At 37.7% G+C, this 14,481-nt stretch overlaps 3 protein-coding genes across 3 annotated transcripts; all 3 read right to left on the bottom strand.

Moving 5' to 3' along the window:
- Nucleotides 1-4,693: 4,693 nt before the first annotated feature.
- On the bottom strand, nt 4,694-7,239 carry LOC117127660. Its single transcript, XM_033278246.1, has 2 exons — nt 5,654-7,239; nt 4,694-5,462 (listed from the first exon to the last, which is right to left on the bottom strand). Exons 1-2 carry the CDS (start codon nt 5,951-5,953, stop codon nt 5,151-5,153), a joined length of 612 nt encoding a protein of 203 aa, XP_033134137.1. The 5' UTR covers nt 5,954-7,239; the 3' UTR covers nt 4,694-5,150.
- Nucleotides 5,961-6,826, bottom strand: LOC117126809. The gene is made up of 4 exons (XM_033275925.1): nt 6,615-6,826; nt 6,313-6,439; nt 6,017-6,238; nt 5,961-5,966 (listed from the first exon to the last, which is right to left on the bottom strand). Exons 1-4 carry the CDS (start codon nt 6,824-6,826, stop codon nt 5,961-5,963), a joined length of 567 nt encoding a protein of 188 aa, XP_033131816.1.
- A 670-nt stretch (nt 7,240-7,909) lies between the features above and the next one.
- LOC103829553 lies at nt 7,910-11,632 on the bottom strand. The gene is made up of 6 exons (XM_009105224.2): nt 10,288-11,632; nt 9,644-10,168; nt 8,921-9,443; nt 8,747-8,846; nt 8,290-8,665; nt 7,910-8,211 (listed from the first exon to the last, which is right to left on the bottom strand). Exons 1-6 carry the CDS (start codon nt 11,630-11,632, stop codon nt 7,910-7,912), a joined length of 3,171 nt encoding a protein of 1,056 aa, XP_009103472.2.
- Nucleotides 11,633-14,481: the final 2,849 nt, after the last annotated feature.

Raw genomic sequence — 14,481 nt, 5'->3', positions numbered from 1 at the left:
CGTAGAAAGTTTTTCATAGGGTTTTTAGATGATTCTCATGACACATTCATTTCTAGAACGAATTGGTCAACCAAAGGTAGATCTCGCCAACGCTCGGGAAGAAATTCATTCTTTTAATGTGCACGATGCTACATCTATTCTCGAGTTTTTTTCGTCGCAAATGTTTTTGATGCTTTTCCGTGACTCACTTGGTACAGCGGAAACTGAAAGAAATGCTTTGGTGCATGAAGATTTCTCGCAGAAATTATTAAACGAAACTGGCTTTATAAAGCCGGAAAGGGCTTCAAGACTTTGGCTAATCGTCGAATTTCAGTTTGATATTGGTACAGGTTTTCTACACGCATGATTGCGACTAGAAATATTGTATAGTCTTTGAGATTATGTTCATGATCGTCTGGATATGTTGCTAGCGTATAGACGAATTTTAGATTGTCGTTTGCCTACTTGGGACGATTTCCTTTGACGAAAACGTTTTCTTGACGATTTGCAAAATTTTTGAAGTTTGGGAGTATACAAGTATAGTATACGTACCTACTCCCTTTTTTTTACGAAAGAAAACGGTTGAACCGATACTTTGAAGGGTTGTGTATGTTTCTTCTTCCGAGGTTTAGAATGATCGACAATCCGGGTCGATTTAAAGATGACGTTGGGACTGTGATTTGGTTGTTTCCAGGTTAACGACTTCGAATATGTTGGTTTTTAGAAAATCGCTAGAAACAAATCGGTTTTAAGACGACGTTCATGTCTCTAGTTTTTTCTCTCTTCAGGAAGCGAGCTTGATATGCGTGGCGATCGTTTCTCAATTTTCAGAGAGTTTAGATCGGTTTGCAAGATCTGGCTGAACAGTTATGGAACAATATATCGAGACAGGAAAAATCGCCTAAGAATTAGTTCGCTATACTATCCACCTAGGTTTTACGTTCCCTAAAGTTCTATGGCAGTCTCGAAGGTATTTTTATTTCTTAGTAATTTCCTACGAAAATAACAAGTCTGATTTCAAAAATTTCAAGTCGGAAATACCTTAGTTCTCTCGAAGATTCGGGTTAGCCTCTTCTCTGTTTTGCTTGCTCATTTGCCCTTACTCTTTTCGTGTATGTGTGCCCATTTTGAATAGCAAGGATATTGATTCTTCCTGAATTTCTCGGCTTTCCTAGCCGCGTTTTGGCTGATGCTAATCTTTCGGTTTTCGTGATCCATGTTTCAATCTTAGTATCATTGGATTTACGAAAATGAATAAGCATCTCGTCGAAAACTTTTTAGCGTTTAGGAATAGCCAGGGGCGATCGAGAGATGCCAAGGATGATCAAGAAAACTCGCCGGGTGATGAGGTTTTGGCCACAGATCAAGGCGTGAGAGGAAGGATGGTGAGACCGTGGAGAAAGGAGGATGGGTGAATTTTGATTCTCGGATTTCGCTCCATCTTTTTCCTTTATCCGAGAGTCTTTTTCTCCGATCGTTGTTAAATTTTCGAAGGGTGTCAAATGTTGCCAACTTTAGTTTTACTAATATTTTTCCAAAAAATAATATCGAGTTTAATTTTACAAAAATTATTCCGCAAAATGTTATCGATTTTAATTTACGAAAGGTTTTTCGTAAAATGTTGTCGAATATAATTTTTACGAGATTTCTTCCGTAAAGAGGTTTTCAAGTTTTGGCTGTACGAGAGTCGTGACGAGGTTAATTATTGCAACCAAATTTAGTCAGAAGTTTTTCTCTTATTCGTGGGATTGATCCTTTGAAGTTTCGAGTAGTTTTTTTGAAGTAAGATTTAGGTAACAAACATCGACAACTTGCAGAATTTGTTACTATGGAGGTGATACTTGAATTCTTACGAAATCTTAGGCTTCAGAGAATGTTTTAGCGGTGGGGATACGATCTCCCGTTTTGCTTCATTTAGTCTTCGTCAGCTGTTTTAGGTTTCGAGTGATTCTATAGAAATCAACTTCGTTTCTCTGAAAGTTATTTGGATGAAGTACAGCCGTAGGGGTTTCGTAACCGATTTGCTGCGCTTCCTTTTTCTACGATTAATCTAAGGTTTTCCGAAAGATATTTGGAAGAAGTACAACGGCGAGTTATGTACCCGATTTGTTGTGCTTCCCTTTTTCCGCGACTAACCTAGGATTTTTCCGCAAGATATTCGTACGAAATACAATAGTGAGTTATGTACCCGATTTGTTGTGCTTCCTTTTTCCGCGATTAACCTTGGATTTTTCTGCGGTTTTGGGGAGAGGAAGTATTACTTTTCCGAAAAGTTTCCAGAAAACGCATTTTGGTAAAACCCTTACACGTTGAAATTTTTTTAGTTTGGTAATGAGCCAAACTTACGGGCTTTGATAAGATTTATTGTTTCCCTTTATGTTTAGAAACAGAAATCGCGAGCTCGTTACATTGCATTTCCTGTGGCGAAAAGTTGCGTCAAGGTTTTTGATTTTCTTAAGAACTTTGGCGTTTGCGTAAGCGTTGGCCATAGGCGCAGTGGCGGCTGGAGTTGTCTTACCAGGGTTGTTGCTTACTGCGATTTTGTCTTTCGTATTTCCAGACATTGTTTTGATCGAGCGTTTTGCAGCTATGAGTTAGAGTAATCCGTACCCCCCTCCCTCCTTCTAGTGCCAAACGGTGGGAACCAAAATTCACACCGTCGATTTCCATAATCGAAGGAAAGTCAGGAAACCCTAACTTTCCACGCGGTCCCGGATTCTCTGCGAGGGCCAACGACAAGTGACCAAATAAATGCAGAAAATATGAAAATATAACAAAACGAATTTATAGAAAAGGTAGATCTTATTTCGAATCCGCGTAAGAGCATTGCGATCATTAAAAGAAATTATAAAAGCTTCGGCCGCAAGTGCTGTCAGCGAATTACCTAGTTCTAGCAACCTAAAACCTTAAACCTAGTTGAGTCGCAGCTCGATAACAGAAGACGGAAAATATATGAAAATAGTTTTGATTGATTTCAGACTGAACCTTATGAAAGCTACCTACGTACCCCTTTCGAGGATCAAGCCGAACGTAGTTCAAGAGTGAACCAAGAGATCGGACTGCTTGTGCGTGTTCATCTGGTAATCGGGTGCCAGTCATAGAAACAAAGAATGTCGAGAATAATGCCTCAAAGTTTCTAAGTGCCGGGAGTTCTCTCTTGTGCCTCTCGCATATGACTCCTTATATACTCCCTCCAAAGTCGGTTTGAACTTTTCCCTTCCTGCCCTTAAGCCGTCATAACTCGAAAATGGAGATATTCCATTTTTCTCGATCTTCATGATTATCCGCGGAAACTTAACATTTATGTGCGGAAATTTGACATTTATCCTTTCTTGCGGACAAAGTATAAACCACCATAGTATATATGGGTGTTTTCTTAAAAAATCGTAAGTGGGTTTCTAATAGTGTTTTAGACCTGTTTGGACCATCTTTCAACTCGAAACGTTTATTACGATTTTTATCGATAAAAATAAACTTTATGCAATTTTTATCGTAATATTTAAGTTATAACTCCAATAGATGGGAGTGAGAAATGATATGGCGGCGGTACTCGGTAACTAGCATTGAGGAATTGACGAGAATGCAAGGTTTTGGGTCGTACCCGTTGATCGATGTCCGAAACAGTTCGGTTGCTACGTAGCGACCAGGTCCGCGATGGATTGGTCGCTACGTAGCGACCAAACGAATAGCTTGATCGGTCGCTACGTAGCAACCGTCTCGTTACGGATCGGTCGCTACGTATTGGTCGGTCGCTACGTAGCGACTGGCTCGTTACGGATCGGTCGCTACGCAGCGACCGATCGAGAGGCTTGGTCGGTCGCTACGTAGCGACCGACTCGTGCGCGGGGTCGATTGCTATGTTGCGACCTTGTTTGAATCCTTTTCTGACGTTTCGTGAATGTGTTCTTTAGTTTCGATGATCGGGTCCCTTTCAGGGGGCAAACTTCCTTTTCTTTTGTATGATGGGTTGATGTAGGGATCCACCTGCAGCTTGTGCATGATTATCTCCGGGTCGATCCCAGACATATCTGCGTGGGACCAAGTGAAGCAGTCGGAGTTAGACCTGAGGAAGTCTATTAATCTCCTCCTTAATCCTTCGGTCAGCTTGGAGACGATCTTGAGATGTCGGGTCTGATCTCCTTCGGTTAATGGCACGTCGTCCATTTCCTATATCTCCGGTTCTTCGGTGTGATGAGCCGGAGACTTACTCTGTAATTGATAAGACCTTGGTCTTTCCCTGAAGAGTAGTTTTGTAACAGGAGCGGGAATACTTATGATTCCCTCTGATGGCCTTTATGCTTCAGGGTGTAGGGAATTTTACCATCTGGTGGAGAGTCGAAGGGACGGCCCCCATGCAGTGAATCCAGGATCGTCCTAGGATCATATTGTAAGACGAGTCGCAGTCAACAACAAGGAACTTGGTTGACACGTTGATCCCTTCAACGTGTGCAGGGAGGGTCACCTCTCCGACAGTTTATTTAATTATTCAATATTTATTTAGTTTTTAAATTATCTACTAATTTTTAAATAAAATTCAACATTTTGTAATAGCACCTTACACTAGTAAAAAACTTTCGCATAGCCACTACAACTCTGTGGCTATAGAGGAGAAATTCGTGGCTTGGGAGAAAAGAGCCACGGTTTTGGAAAGGAGAATTACCGTGGCTATAGCCTCGTGGCTGGAACTAAAACGTGGCTTTTCGTGGCTATTAGCCACGCTTTTCCCACGCTTCTTTTCGTGGCTTAAATAGCCACGCTAATAACTTCTTTAGCGTTGCTAGTTTTAGTGGCTATAATAGCCACGGTTGTACAACTTATTTAAAGTGGCTGTCGTTACCACGGTTTTGCCACTATGTATTCGTGGCTATAAAAAACCACAATTTTGTTTTTTATAAACGTGGTATTGGTTAGCCACGTTAATAACCATTTTTGTAAATGGTTTTCTTCTTTGATTTGTTTTAATTTTCCAAATTCAAAAATTTATATTTTCATTCAAATATTAAAACATTGCACATATAATTAAAACAGAAATTGCATATATATAAAAGAGTAGGTTCAATATTACACAAACTTAGATAATTATACAAGGAAGAAGAGTGTCTAAGAAGACTCTACAAAAGATGAGCTAGAGTTTGATGAGCTTTGTTACAAAAGAGAAGACATGAACCTACTTAGGGCTGAGGAGTTGGGACTTGGGGCTGAGCATAAGTCTGTTCAGTAGGTGCTTGTGGGGGACGAAGCATTTGGAGGAGCTGATTGATTGCATCTCTTGTTGATGCAAACTCCTGCTTCATCTCGGACACATCCTGCTTCACCTCAGACACGTCCTCCCTCACACTTTGGAGGCTTGTCTCAAGACCTCCCACCCGCATCTCCAGCTCCAGGTTGCGCGCAAGACCATTAGGGACGCGTGAAGAAGGTGCTTGCTCCCTGTATTGGGCACTGCCGAGTCCATAAACATGCCCCCTCTTACCCTTAGCATTCTGTTGAACATAACAGAAAACAATTTTAATAAAAGCTTTCTTCACTGTAAATAAACAGAACATGCACAGCTCTAAGTCATATCTAATTCTACCCGCAAATAACCAACCACATTCTTAAGCAGCTCTAAGTCATCCAAATCCACATACAAATCAGAACATAAAACAACTGAAACCTAGTGTATGAAAGGTACCTTTAGATAAGCTTTGTTTATCTTGAGGCGAGAAGGAGTAGATGATGCACTTGGACTCCCGGGTGATCCGTCAGTGTTAGAGAGTTGTGTGGCTTCCATCTCGGCTTGAGTAACCAACTCTTCAGCACGGTAGTCCACAAAAGTTCCATCTGGTCTGGTGTGTGTCGCCCTAACTAGGTCGGTGAATGATGGCCTCTCATTAGTACCAGAAGCCACCATCTGCACAAAAGGAAAATAATTACAGTAGATTAGAAAGAAAAAAAGAACATTATTAAGAGTATAGACATGGAAAGATACCATGTTATACTCAATCCTTGCAAAAGACCGATGTCCTGCATTATGCTTGTGGCAGCCTTTACCCACAGGATCAGACTTGCGAGATTTTGCAGCCTTCTTGCTCTTCTTTTTAGCTGCCTCGGTCGCCCAATACTCTAACAGGAGAGTCCAGTCAGCTTCATTGATGTACTTTGGCTTCTTATGTTGCCTCTTCTTCTTGCTTATCCTTTCACCAATGGTTGTCCACGTTTCTTTCTTCCAAAGACCGTAGACTAAGTCATTAAACTCAGGGTCCCAATAGAAATTTTGCTACAAAAGAAAGAAAAACAGTTAGCGATTTTAAAACATGTTAACAGCATATACAATGTATACTAGTCACTTACCACAAAGGTTTGCCACCATGATTCCCTCCTTTCATCAGGAACCGTCCTCCAACTCTTCCAAGGCCCCATGTAGTATGCTTGCCAAGTTGCCCGAATGAAAGAGTTGACACATGGGTCAATACCAAACCTAAATCGATAACCAACATCAGTAACAGAAACAATACATCACAAAAAATCCTAAAAAATAAACAATCATTGCTAACAATCCTAAACAGAAACTATCCTAAGCAATCACAGCCATAAAACAATTAACATAAACTATTTTAGTCTAAGAAAGAGATGGAGACCAAATGTAATCTTACCATAAAGCTCCATTGATTTTATCTGGATGGAGATGAGGCTGTGCTAGCCTAGCAGGTGAATTGAGCATGGCATTGAGAGTCATCTGCGGATAGCTATTGGAACGAGAAGAGGAAGCAGCACGGTTCGAAGCCGGTCCAGTAGCACCAGGAGGCATAGAAGCCGGTCCAGTAGCACCAGGAGGCATAGGAGGAGGTACTCTTGGTGAGTTCATCTGTTAACAACCAATGACAAAGAAACATTAGTATACAAACAAATATAAACAGAGACAAAGCGAAACAAAAGAGACAGAGAGAAGAACATGAGAAATTTAGACAATTTTTTGGTCACAAGAACACTAACTAGACAGAGACAAAACCCCTAATCGAAACCCAAGTTTGGAACGAAATCAAAACCCTAGATTTGAATGAAATCGAAACCTTAAATTGCATGTGAAATCGAAACACACACAGAAGCGAAGAAATCAAAACCCTAGAACATCTAATCGATTCGGGATCTTAAGATTTCTGATTTAGCGGAGGAGAGAAAGGGGTTACCTTGAGAAATGAGAGACGGGAGACGGTGACGCTTGGAATGGGAGACGGTGACGCTTGGAATGGGAGACTTGAAACCGGAGAAGACGACGCGTTTCGTCAGTCGCGAGTCGAGAGAGAGTTTCGGTTTCTCTTCTTGGCTAAGTGTTAGAAGCAAGAGGAAAACCGATATAAACTCTTTCAGCAGAGCCACGAAAACAGCGTGGCAAATCGTGTCTTGGTTTTAGCATTAACCGCGAAATGTCAAATAATTGGAGCCACAACCGAATAAATTGGAGGCAAACCAATTGGCAAACCAAAATTTCCAATTAGCCACGACAATGCCACAAAAATGTAGTGGCTATTTTTTAATATAAACCGCGAAACTAAAAATAATTGGAGCCAGAACCAAATACATTGGAGGCAAACCAATTGTTTTTTTCCAATTTTCACATAGCCACTAAAAAGCCACGGAATAAGCGTGGCTTATTTCAAAACCCGAAACCACGAACATCTAACACATAAACTATAATCCCTAAACCCTTTCCCTCAACCTTATACTCACACAACAACTTACATACATATTCCAAAAATCTTACAATCTATTTTAAAACCTTACAATATTTTTTTAAACCATATATTTTACAACCTTACCATTTATTTTACATCTCACAATATATTTCACAACCTTCCAACTTATTTTACAACCTTACAACTTATTTTTCAACCTTAAAACATATCTTACTACCTTAAACACATATTTTACAGTCTTGGAATATAGTTTTCTATTCTGAATCATCATCTGAATCACGGTCTGCTTCTACATCACCATCAGATACATATTCATCGTTTGGAGGATTCACCGGAGCAATATCATAATCAGACACATCATCAACAACATGTGTCTCCACCCGTAACAATGAACTTTCAGCAACTTGATCACGTCTATCATCTTGCCATGCCGTTAACGCAATTTCTGGTGTTTCACAGATTCCTCGGGGAATAATTTTTGCGCATGCCCACCAATCATCGACTGACTGTCGACGTACCCGTGGATAAGAAATAAAACATGCTTGATCACAATTACCTGTTTATAGTACAATAACATCATAGTTTCATCAATAATATCAAATCCCAAAGAAATAATTATATATTTTTCACTTACCTGGTAATACAAAAGGATCATATTTTGCATATTGTCTTCGTGGTGAGACATCAACAAGACCAAATGGATGTATTCTCATACCGCGATTTGTTGTCTTGTCAAACCACGAACATTTAAAAACCATGACTTTCAAGCCAACATCACCATGATACTCTACCATCATGATCTCTTGTACAAGACCATAGTAGTCTGTCTCGTTGGTTCCAGGTACACATACACCATAATGTTGAGTTCTCTTATTTTGACCATGGTTATGAGTGTGGAAAGTGTATCCACGTGTGTGGTATATTGGCCAAGACCTGTAACTACGCCTTGGACCTTGTACAAAATCCAACATCCATATAGGAAATGTGTAAAACTGAGTCGCATCATTAATCTGTAATACAATAACATTGTTATAAAATACAAATTTAATTAAAAAAATTGTGAAACTTTATAATATAAAACAATAACTCACGTAGTCCTTGCACCAATCAGCAAATTTGGTGTCTTTCGCTTTTTGCATTGCAACTGGAGTAATATCAGGAACATTTAACGTCATATATTCTTCAAACATCCTGCACATAGACAAATCATAGTTATGTAACTAGAAATATGTATTTATATTATATTCTTCATAATATTAAATTACCTTTCATATGGAGCAAATGTTTCACAGTTGAGCATCATAAATGTCTGAAGAATAGTGTTATCTTCATCATTCAACCAACCAGTTGAGCATTGACCACTAATTCTCCCTTCATGGTAAAACAAGGGGGGTACATCCGGATAATTGTATGTGAAACGAATATCATTCGGACCTTCTGGAATGCTCATGATTTCAGGATGCCCAAAAAAATTTGAGGAAGCATTAGAAATCTCCTCATTTATCCATTGTGCAACTATTGAACCTGCAATATGTGCTTTGTTTTTGACCATCTGCTTCAAATGATACATGTATCTCTCAAATACATACATCCACCTAAAATGGACAGGACCACCTAAGGCTACTTCATCTGGGAGGTGCACAAGAAGATGTTCCATAACATCGAAGAACGATGGAAGAAATATTTTTTCCAAGTTACAAAGCTTCACACCGACATTTGCCTTTAATAGGCCAACATATGACTCTTTCAAAATCTTCGAAGAGATATCTCGGAAGAAGAGGGCAATATCTGTAAACAAAATATTTAAGTTAATTATAGCATCAATTATAGTAAATTAAAAAATGATGCAAACAAATAAATACCCCTAATCGCTGTGTGAACATTTTTGGGAAGGAGTTCAGCAAACGCAAATGGATATAGTCGTTCCATTATGACATGACAATCATGACTTTTCAGTCCATGTAACTTTAAATTGTTTTCGTCAATACATCGACTAAATTTCGAGGCGTATCCATCGGGAAATTTTATGTCATTTTTCAACCAGAGAAGAAATGCTCGTTTTCCCGCATTAGGCAGCCTGAATATTGGCACAGGCATCGTTCCATCCTCTTTCATCTCTAAATCCCACCTTTTGCATAGTCCTGGAAGATCCAATCTGCTTTTGATGTTGTCTTTCGTCTTTCCAGGAGCATTTAACAATGTGTTCGTCAGGTTGTCGAAGAAGTTTTTCTCAATATGCATGAAATCAAGGCTATGCCGAAGAAGATGATTTTCCCAATACGGTAACTCCCAGAAGATGCTCTTCTTTACCCAATTGTAAGTAACTCCATATCCAGATATTATCTTGGATGGGTTATCATGTCCATTCCCTCCACATTCCACAGATGATGATAAACCTTCGATATTATTTATCCTTTCACGCAATATTTCTTCTCCGGTCAACCATGGTGGAGGAGGATCTAAAACTGTTTTTCCCCGTCTAAATGCTTGAGTGTTTTTCCGGTAAGGATGATCTGCATCTAAGAACCTTCTGTGGCAATCAACCAACTATGTTTCCTTCCGTTAGATAACCAGAATGCACCAGTCTCATCTTGACAATATGGGCACGCTAACCGACCATGAGTCGTCCAACCTGAAAGCATTCCATAAGCTGGAAAATCGCTTATCGTCCACATCAAAACTGCTCGCATTTTGAATCTTTCTTTCATTGAAATATCATATGCCTCCACACCATCCCTCCACAACATCTGTAATTCTTCAATCAATGGTTGAAGGTAAATATCTAAGCTTTTCCTTGGGTGTTTGGGTCCATGAATTAGCACCGAAAGGTAAAGGAATTCTCTTTTCATACACATTCCCGGCGGTAAATTGTATGGAGTTACAATAACGGGCCAAAGGGAATGTGCTTCCCCATTCATACCAATCGGATTAAATCCATCGGTCGATAAGCATAGATAAATATTCCGGCTTTCAGCAGCAAATCCAGGATATACCTCATTAAAATGTTTCCACGCTATAGCATCAGATGGGTGATGCATTTCGCCTTCCGGAGTCACATGTTCCTTATGCCACCGCATAATGGAAGCTGTCGCCTCAAGTTGGTATAGACGTTTCAGACGATCTGCAATAGGCATGTACAACATTCTCTGCTTTGGCTTGTTTTTTCCTTTTCCATTGTTCGGATAGTAGCGATCTTCTCCACAAAACCTACAACTAACCAACTTCGCATCTTCTTTCCAAAATAGCATACAATTCTTCACACAAACATCAATCTTCTGAACGGGTAAACCAAGCCCTCGTGTCAGTTTCTTTGTCTCGTAGTATGTTGCTGGAGCATTATTCGGCTGCGGAAGCATTGTTTTAAATACTTCAGATATCTCATCTACACAAGTTTCCGCCAAATTATAATCCGTCTTCATTTTCAACATCCGCGAAGCAAGAGACAACTGACTTATTCCGTCTGCACACCCTTCGTAGAGAGGTTGACTGGCAGCTTCAAATGCTTCAAAAACATTGTCACGATATGGCTCTGCCACATCCGTCTCTGCTGGTGGTGCAATGTCCGCTGGTATGTATGGTGGCGCAATGTCCGCTGGTACTTCTAAATTATCCTGGTAGTGATCTTCATGAGCATTCCAAGTAGGATTTTCCCACATTTCTTCTTCACCCGTTGAATGATTCGCTCCAGAACTCTCACCAACAGTGTAGAATTTCTCTCCATGACTTGTCCAAACATAATAATTTCCCTTAAAACCGTATAAGAATAGATGTCTTGAAACAACTTTTGCATCTCGTTGCTTCACATTTTTGCATCGAGTACACGGACACAATAATGTTTGCCGCTCTTCATAATTGGCTTGATTACACGCAAATTGAAGAAATGCATTGATGCCTCCAAGAAACACTTCTGAAACAGAATTACTCTGAGGATCAATCCTTTGATCCATCCACTCTCTTGAATCAAAGTAGAAAGACATTTTAGAAAATTTGGTTGAAGAACAAAACTTCTAAATGTCTCATACGGGAAGTGAATATATGTTTGACATAGCCACGCCACAGCCACTTAAAATTCGTGACTATAAAAAAAAATATCACTTCCGAACGAATCTTTCTCTGTTTCGGTCTGCAAAAGTTAATTTAGCCACGATACAGCCATGAAAAAAGCGTGGCCATGTACACTGTTGCATAAAACACAGGCGTTTTGATGTCGGCACAAAAAAACAAGACGTAGCCACGACGCTTTAAAGTGGCTATTTCGTGGCTATTTTAACTTCCACGTTATATTCGTTGCTGTACCGTGGCTTTTTTAGCCACGTTTTGTTTTCGTGACAAGTTCGTGGCTCTTTTTTGCGTTTACCGTGGCTATATCTTTTCGTGGCCCTTGCGTAGCAATTTCGTGGCTTATTTTATTATAGCCACGGTTCTGTAGTGGCACTTCCGTGGCTATGCAGTAGATTTCTACTAGTGTTAATTTTATTAATATGAAAAGAGGTTTAGCAGAGTATCAGAATCAAAGCATACAACAATACATTTTTAAGATGAACATAATAATAGAAAACCAATAACATGATGTTTCCTAACTCTTTTACAGGATATAATGATTCACTAATTTTTTTATTATTGTTTTCGATTTTATATTATCTTGTGTTCGTTTATCATCCATCATGATTCAACACTTTTTATCACTTGATAAATCAAGAGGCACAATCTATATGTTACATCATTGCTTCCACGTTTTCTCTGCGGGAGATAATAAGTTTTGTTGGTTTTTCTATCAAAATTCTGAAAAACCCTCTTATTGACTGTGGTAATCATCTGGCTTCATTTTCTTCCACTTCATGTATTTGCATACACACTTCCCTTCTATTATCAAATGAAGATGAAAACAATCTCTCTGAAGTAGTGAAATCGCAATTGTACATATCCAACTATTAAGTGAATATAAAATTCAACACTTTATCTTACTGATTAATAACTTAAAAATAATTAGTAGCACGTTAATTTCTAGAAAATATTATTGGATCCAGCTTGCTAAAACTATTTGAATATATAAAAAGTAATTTATTAAAGCTAATAAAAATAATTAGAAAAGTACTTGTATGTCTAAACTAAATGAACATAATCTTTATTTATAAAATATAAATGATGTTTTCGTAAAATAAAAATAAATTAATATGTTATAAAGTAACTGATTTCAATTCATTAGAATAGAATATTATGAATCTTGAGACCATGTTATTTGGCACTGATTATCCCTATCTACTCTTTATTCACCTCTAAATAATCTACTATTTCGCATTCAACATGATCACTATAAGTTTAAATATTTTAACATTTATTCAAAATACCACTGTAAATAGTCTAGTTAGATGCATATCAAAGAATATTGTAAAACAAATCATTCATCTAAATACCGCCGGACTGAAAACTATACTAAACTCTAATAAAAAAGACAACTATAAGTAAGCGAATAATTCCAAAAGTTAAAATATACTCCCAAGAGAGACTTCTCATTTTCAAATAGCTCTAACACCTTTGAAGAGACAAGTTGTTCCAATTCTTCCATGAAACTCTTTGAACGAACGAACAATACATCTTTGAAATCATATAACAAATGGCTTTTCTTATTTTATAATGATCAACAGAAGACTTAACATGTGAAAGTTTGACTTCTTTGTCGCCTGGTACGTATTAGGTGTACTCACATAATCACATGGGTTTTCTTTTAATCCATAATTTCTAGAAATATTCAGGACCTAATTTAAACTTAAATAAACAATAATGGTATGTATTGAACCAATCCACAAATGGCTTAGGGGGCAGGTCCTTTCCGTAACGTCCCAGAGTCCACGGTTACCTGCCTAAAATATCATAACGTGTGGTTGTGAATCATCAGTTAATCAGTGAACCAATAGTTTTTATTTTATTTTATCAGTCCCATAGTTGTACAGCATTGTGACATAAGGTACATGCAAGATGATTGAACCTAATTAACTAATCGTAACTATGATATTAAATTGGATAACAAATTTCAAAGGAAAACTATTAGCAAAACTAACTTTAGAAGAATCAGTTGTGTTCAATTTTGTAAAATCAAACCTAACCGATAAAAATATGGTTTGAATTTGGTTATACCAAATAAACTGTATGGATGTTATTACGTAAAAATCGCAATCTATGCATCAGTTATAAACCAACTAAACCAAAAATTGATTGATTAAATATAGTAATAGATAATAGTATAGTTATATGTAAACTAGATAATATTAGCAATATTATTTACATTGAAGTTATTTTATTGATATATATTGATTGATTTGAATTTTTTTATTAATATAGTTTTTTAAAAAATTTTGAGTTATTTTTTTTTTTCGTTTCATAAATTTTAAATAAATATTAGTTTCTCCTTGGTAAATTAATTTTTGGATATATTTTATTACTTTATGGTATTTGAATATTAACAATTTTTCTTCTATTTATGATAATGATTCTTTAATAAGTTTTATTTTTGTTATTAATATTTATCATTTAAAATAATTAAAAATTATTATAGGAAAAATAATCTTTTATGTCGTAATATATTTAAATCTTTTGTCAAATTTAATTGATAAAAGCCCAAAGGCTTGTTTTACATTGGCAAAGCAGTAGAGCTTCAAACGAATTAGATTACAAAATACATTAATGTCTTAGGCCTCAAATGTATCAAGCGGTTCAAGCATAACACACAGCGGGATGAAAAATGGGTTACCATTCCGCAATGTCCTTTGCTTTTATTTTCAGTTAAAATTAATAATTTTTGTTTGAAAAAAAAGATGAAGAGCAGGAA

Source organism: Brassica rapa, chromosome A01, assembly GCF_000309985.2.
Source record: "Brassica rapa cultivar Chiifu-401-42 chromosome A01, CAAS_Brap_v3.01, whole genome shotgun sequence".
Lineage (NCBI taxonomy): Eukaryota > Viridiplantae > Streptophyta > Magnoliopsida > Brassicales > Brassicaceae > Brassica > Brassica rapa.
Note: the sequence above shows the minus strand (reverse complement) of the source record. Positions and strands in the feature narration are given on the sequence as shown.

Excerpts from the sequence above, each read along its gene's own strand:
- LOC117126809 (XM_033275925.1), bottom strand. The coding sequence starts at position 6,826 with ATGAACTCACCAAGAGTACCTCCTCCTATGCCTCCTGGTGCTACTGGA. Across the intron at positions 6,440-6,614 it reads AAAATCAATGGAGCTTTATG|GTTTGGTATTGACCCATGTG; the intron begins GTAAGATTACAT and ends TTATCGATTTAG. Across the intron at positions 6,239-6,312 it reads CATGGTGGCAAACCTTTGTG|CAAAATTTCTATTGGGACCC; the intron begins GTAAGTGACTAG and ends TTTCTTTTGTAG.
- LOC117127660 (XM_033278246.1), bottom strand. The coding sequence starts at position 5,953 with ATGGTATCTTTCCATGTCTATACTCTTAATAATGTTCTTTTTTTCTTT. Across the intron at positions 5,463-5,653 it reads TAAACAAAGCTTATCTAAAG|AATGCTAAGGGTAAGAGGGG; the intron begins GTACCTTTCATA and ends TATGTTCAACAG.
- LOC103829553 (XM_009105224.2), bottom strand. The coding sequence starts at position 11,632 with ATGTCTTTCTACTTTGATTCAAGAGAGTGGATGGATCAAAGGATTGAT. Across the intron at positions 10,169-10,287 it reads AGCTTATGGAATGCTTTCAG|ATCATCCTTACCGGAAAAAC; the intron begins GTTGGACGACTC and ends TCTTAGATGCAG. Across the intron at positions 8,847-8,920 it reads ACATTTGCTCCATATGAAAG|GATGTTTGAAGAATATATGA; the intron begins GTAATTTAATAT and ends GTCTATGTGCAG.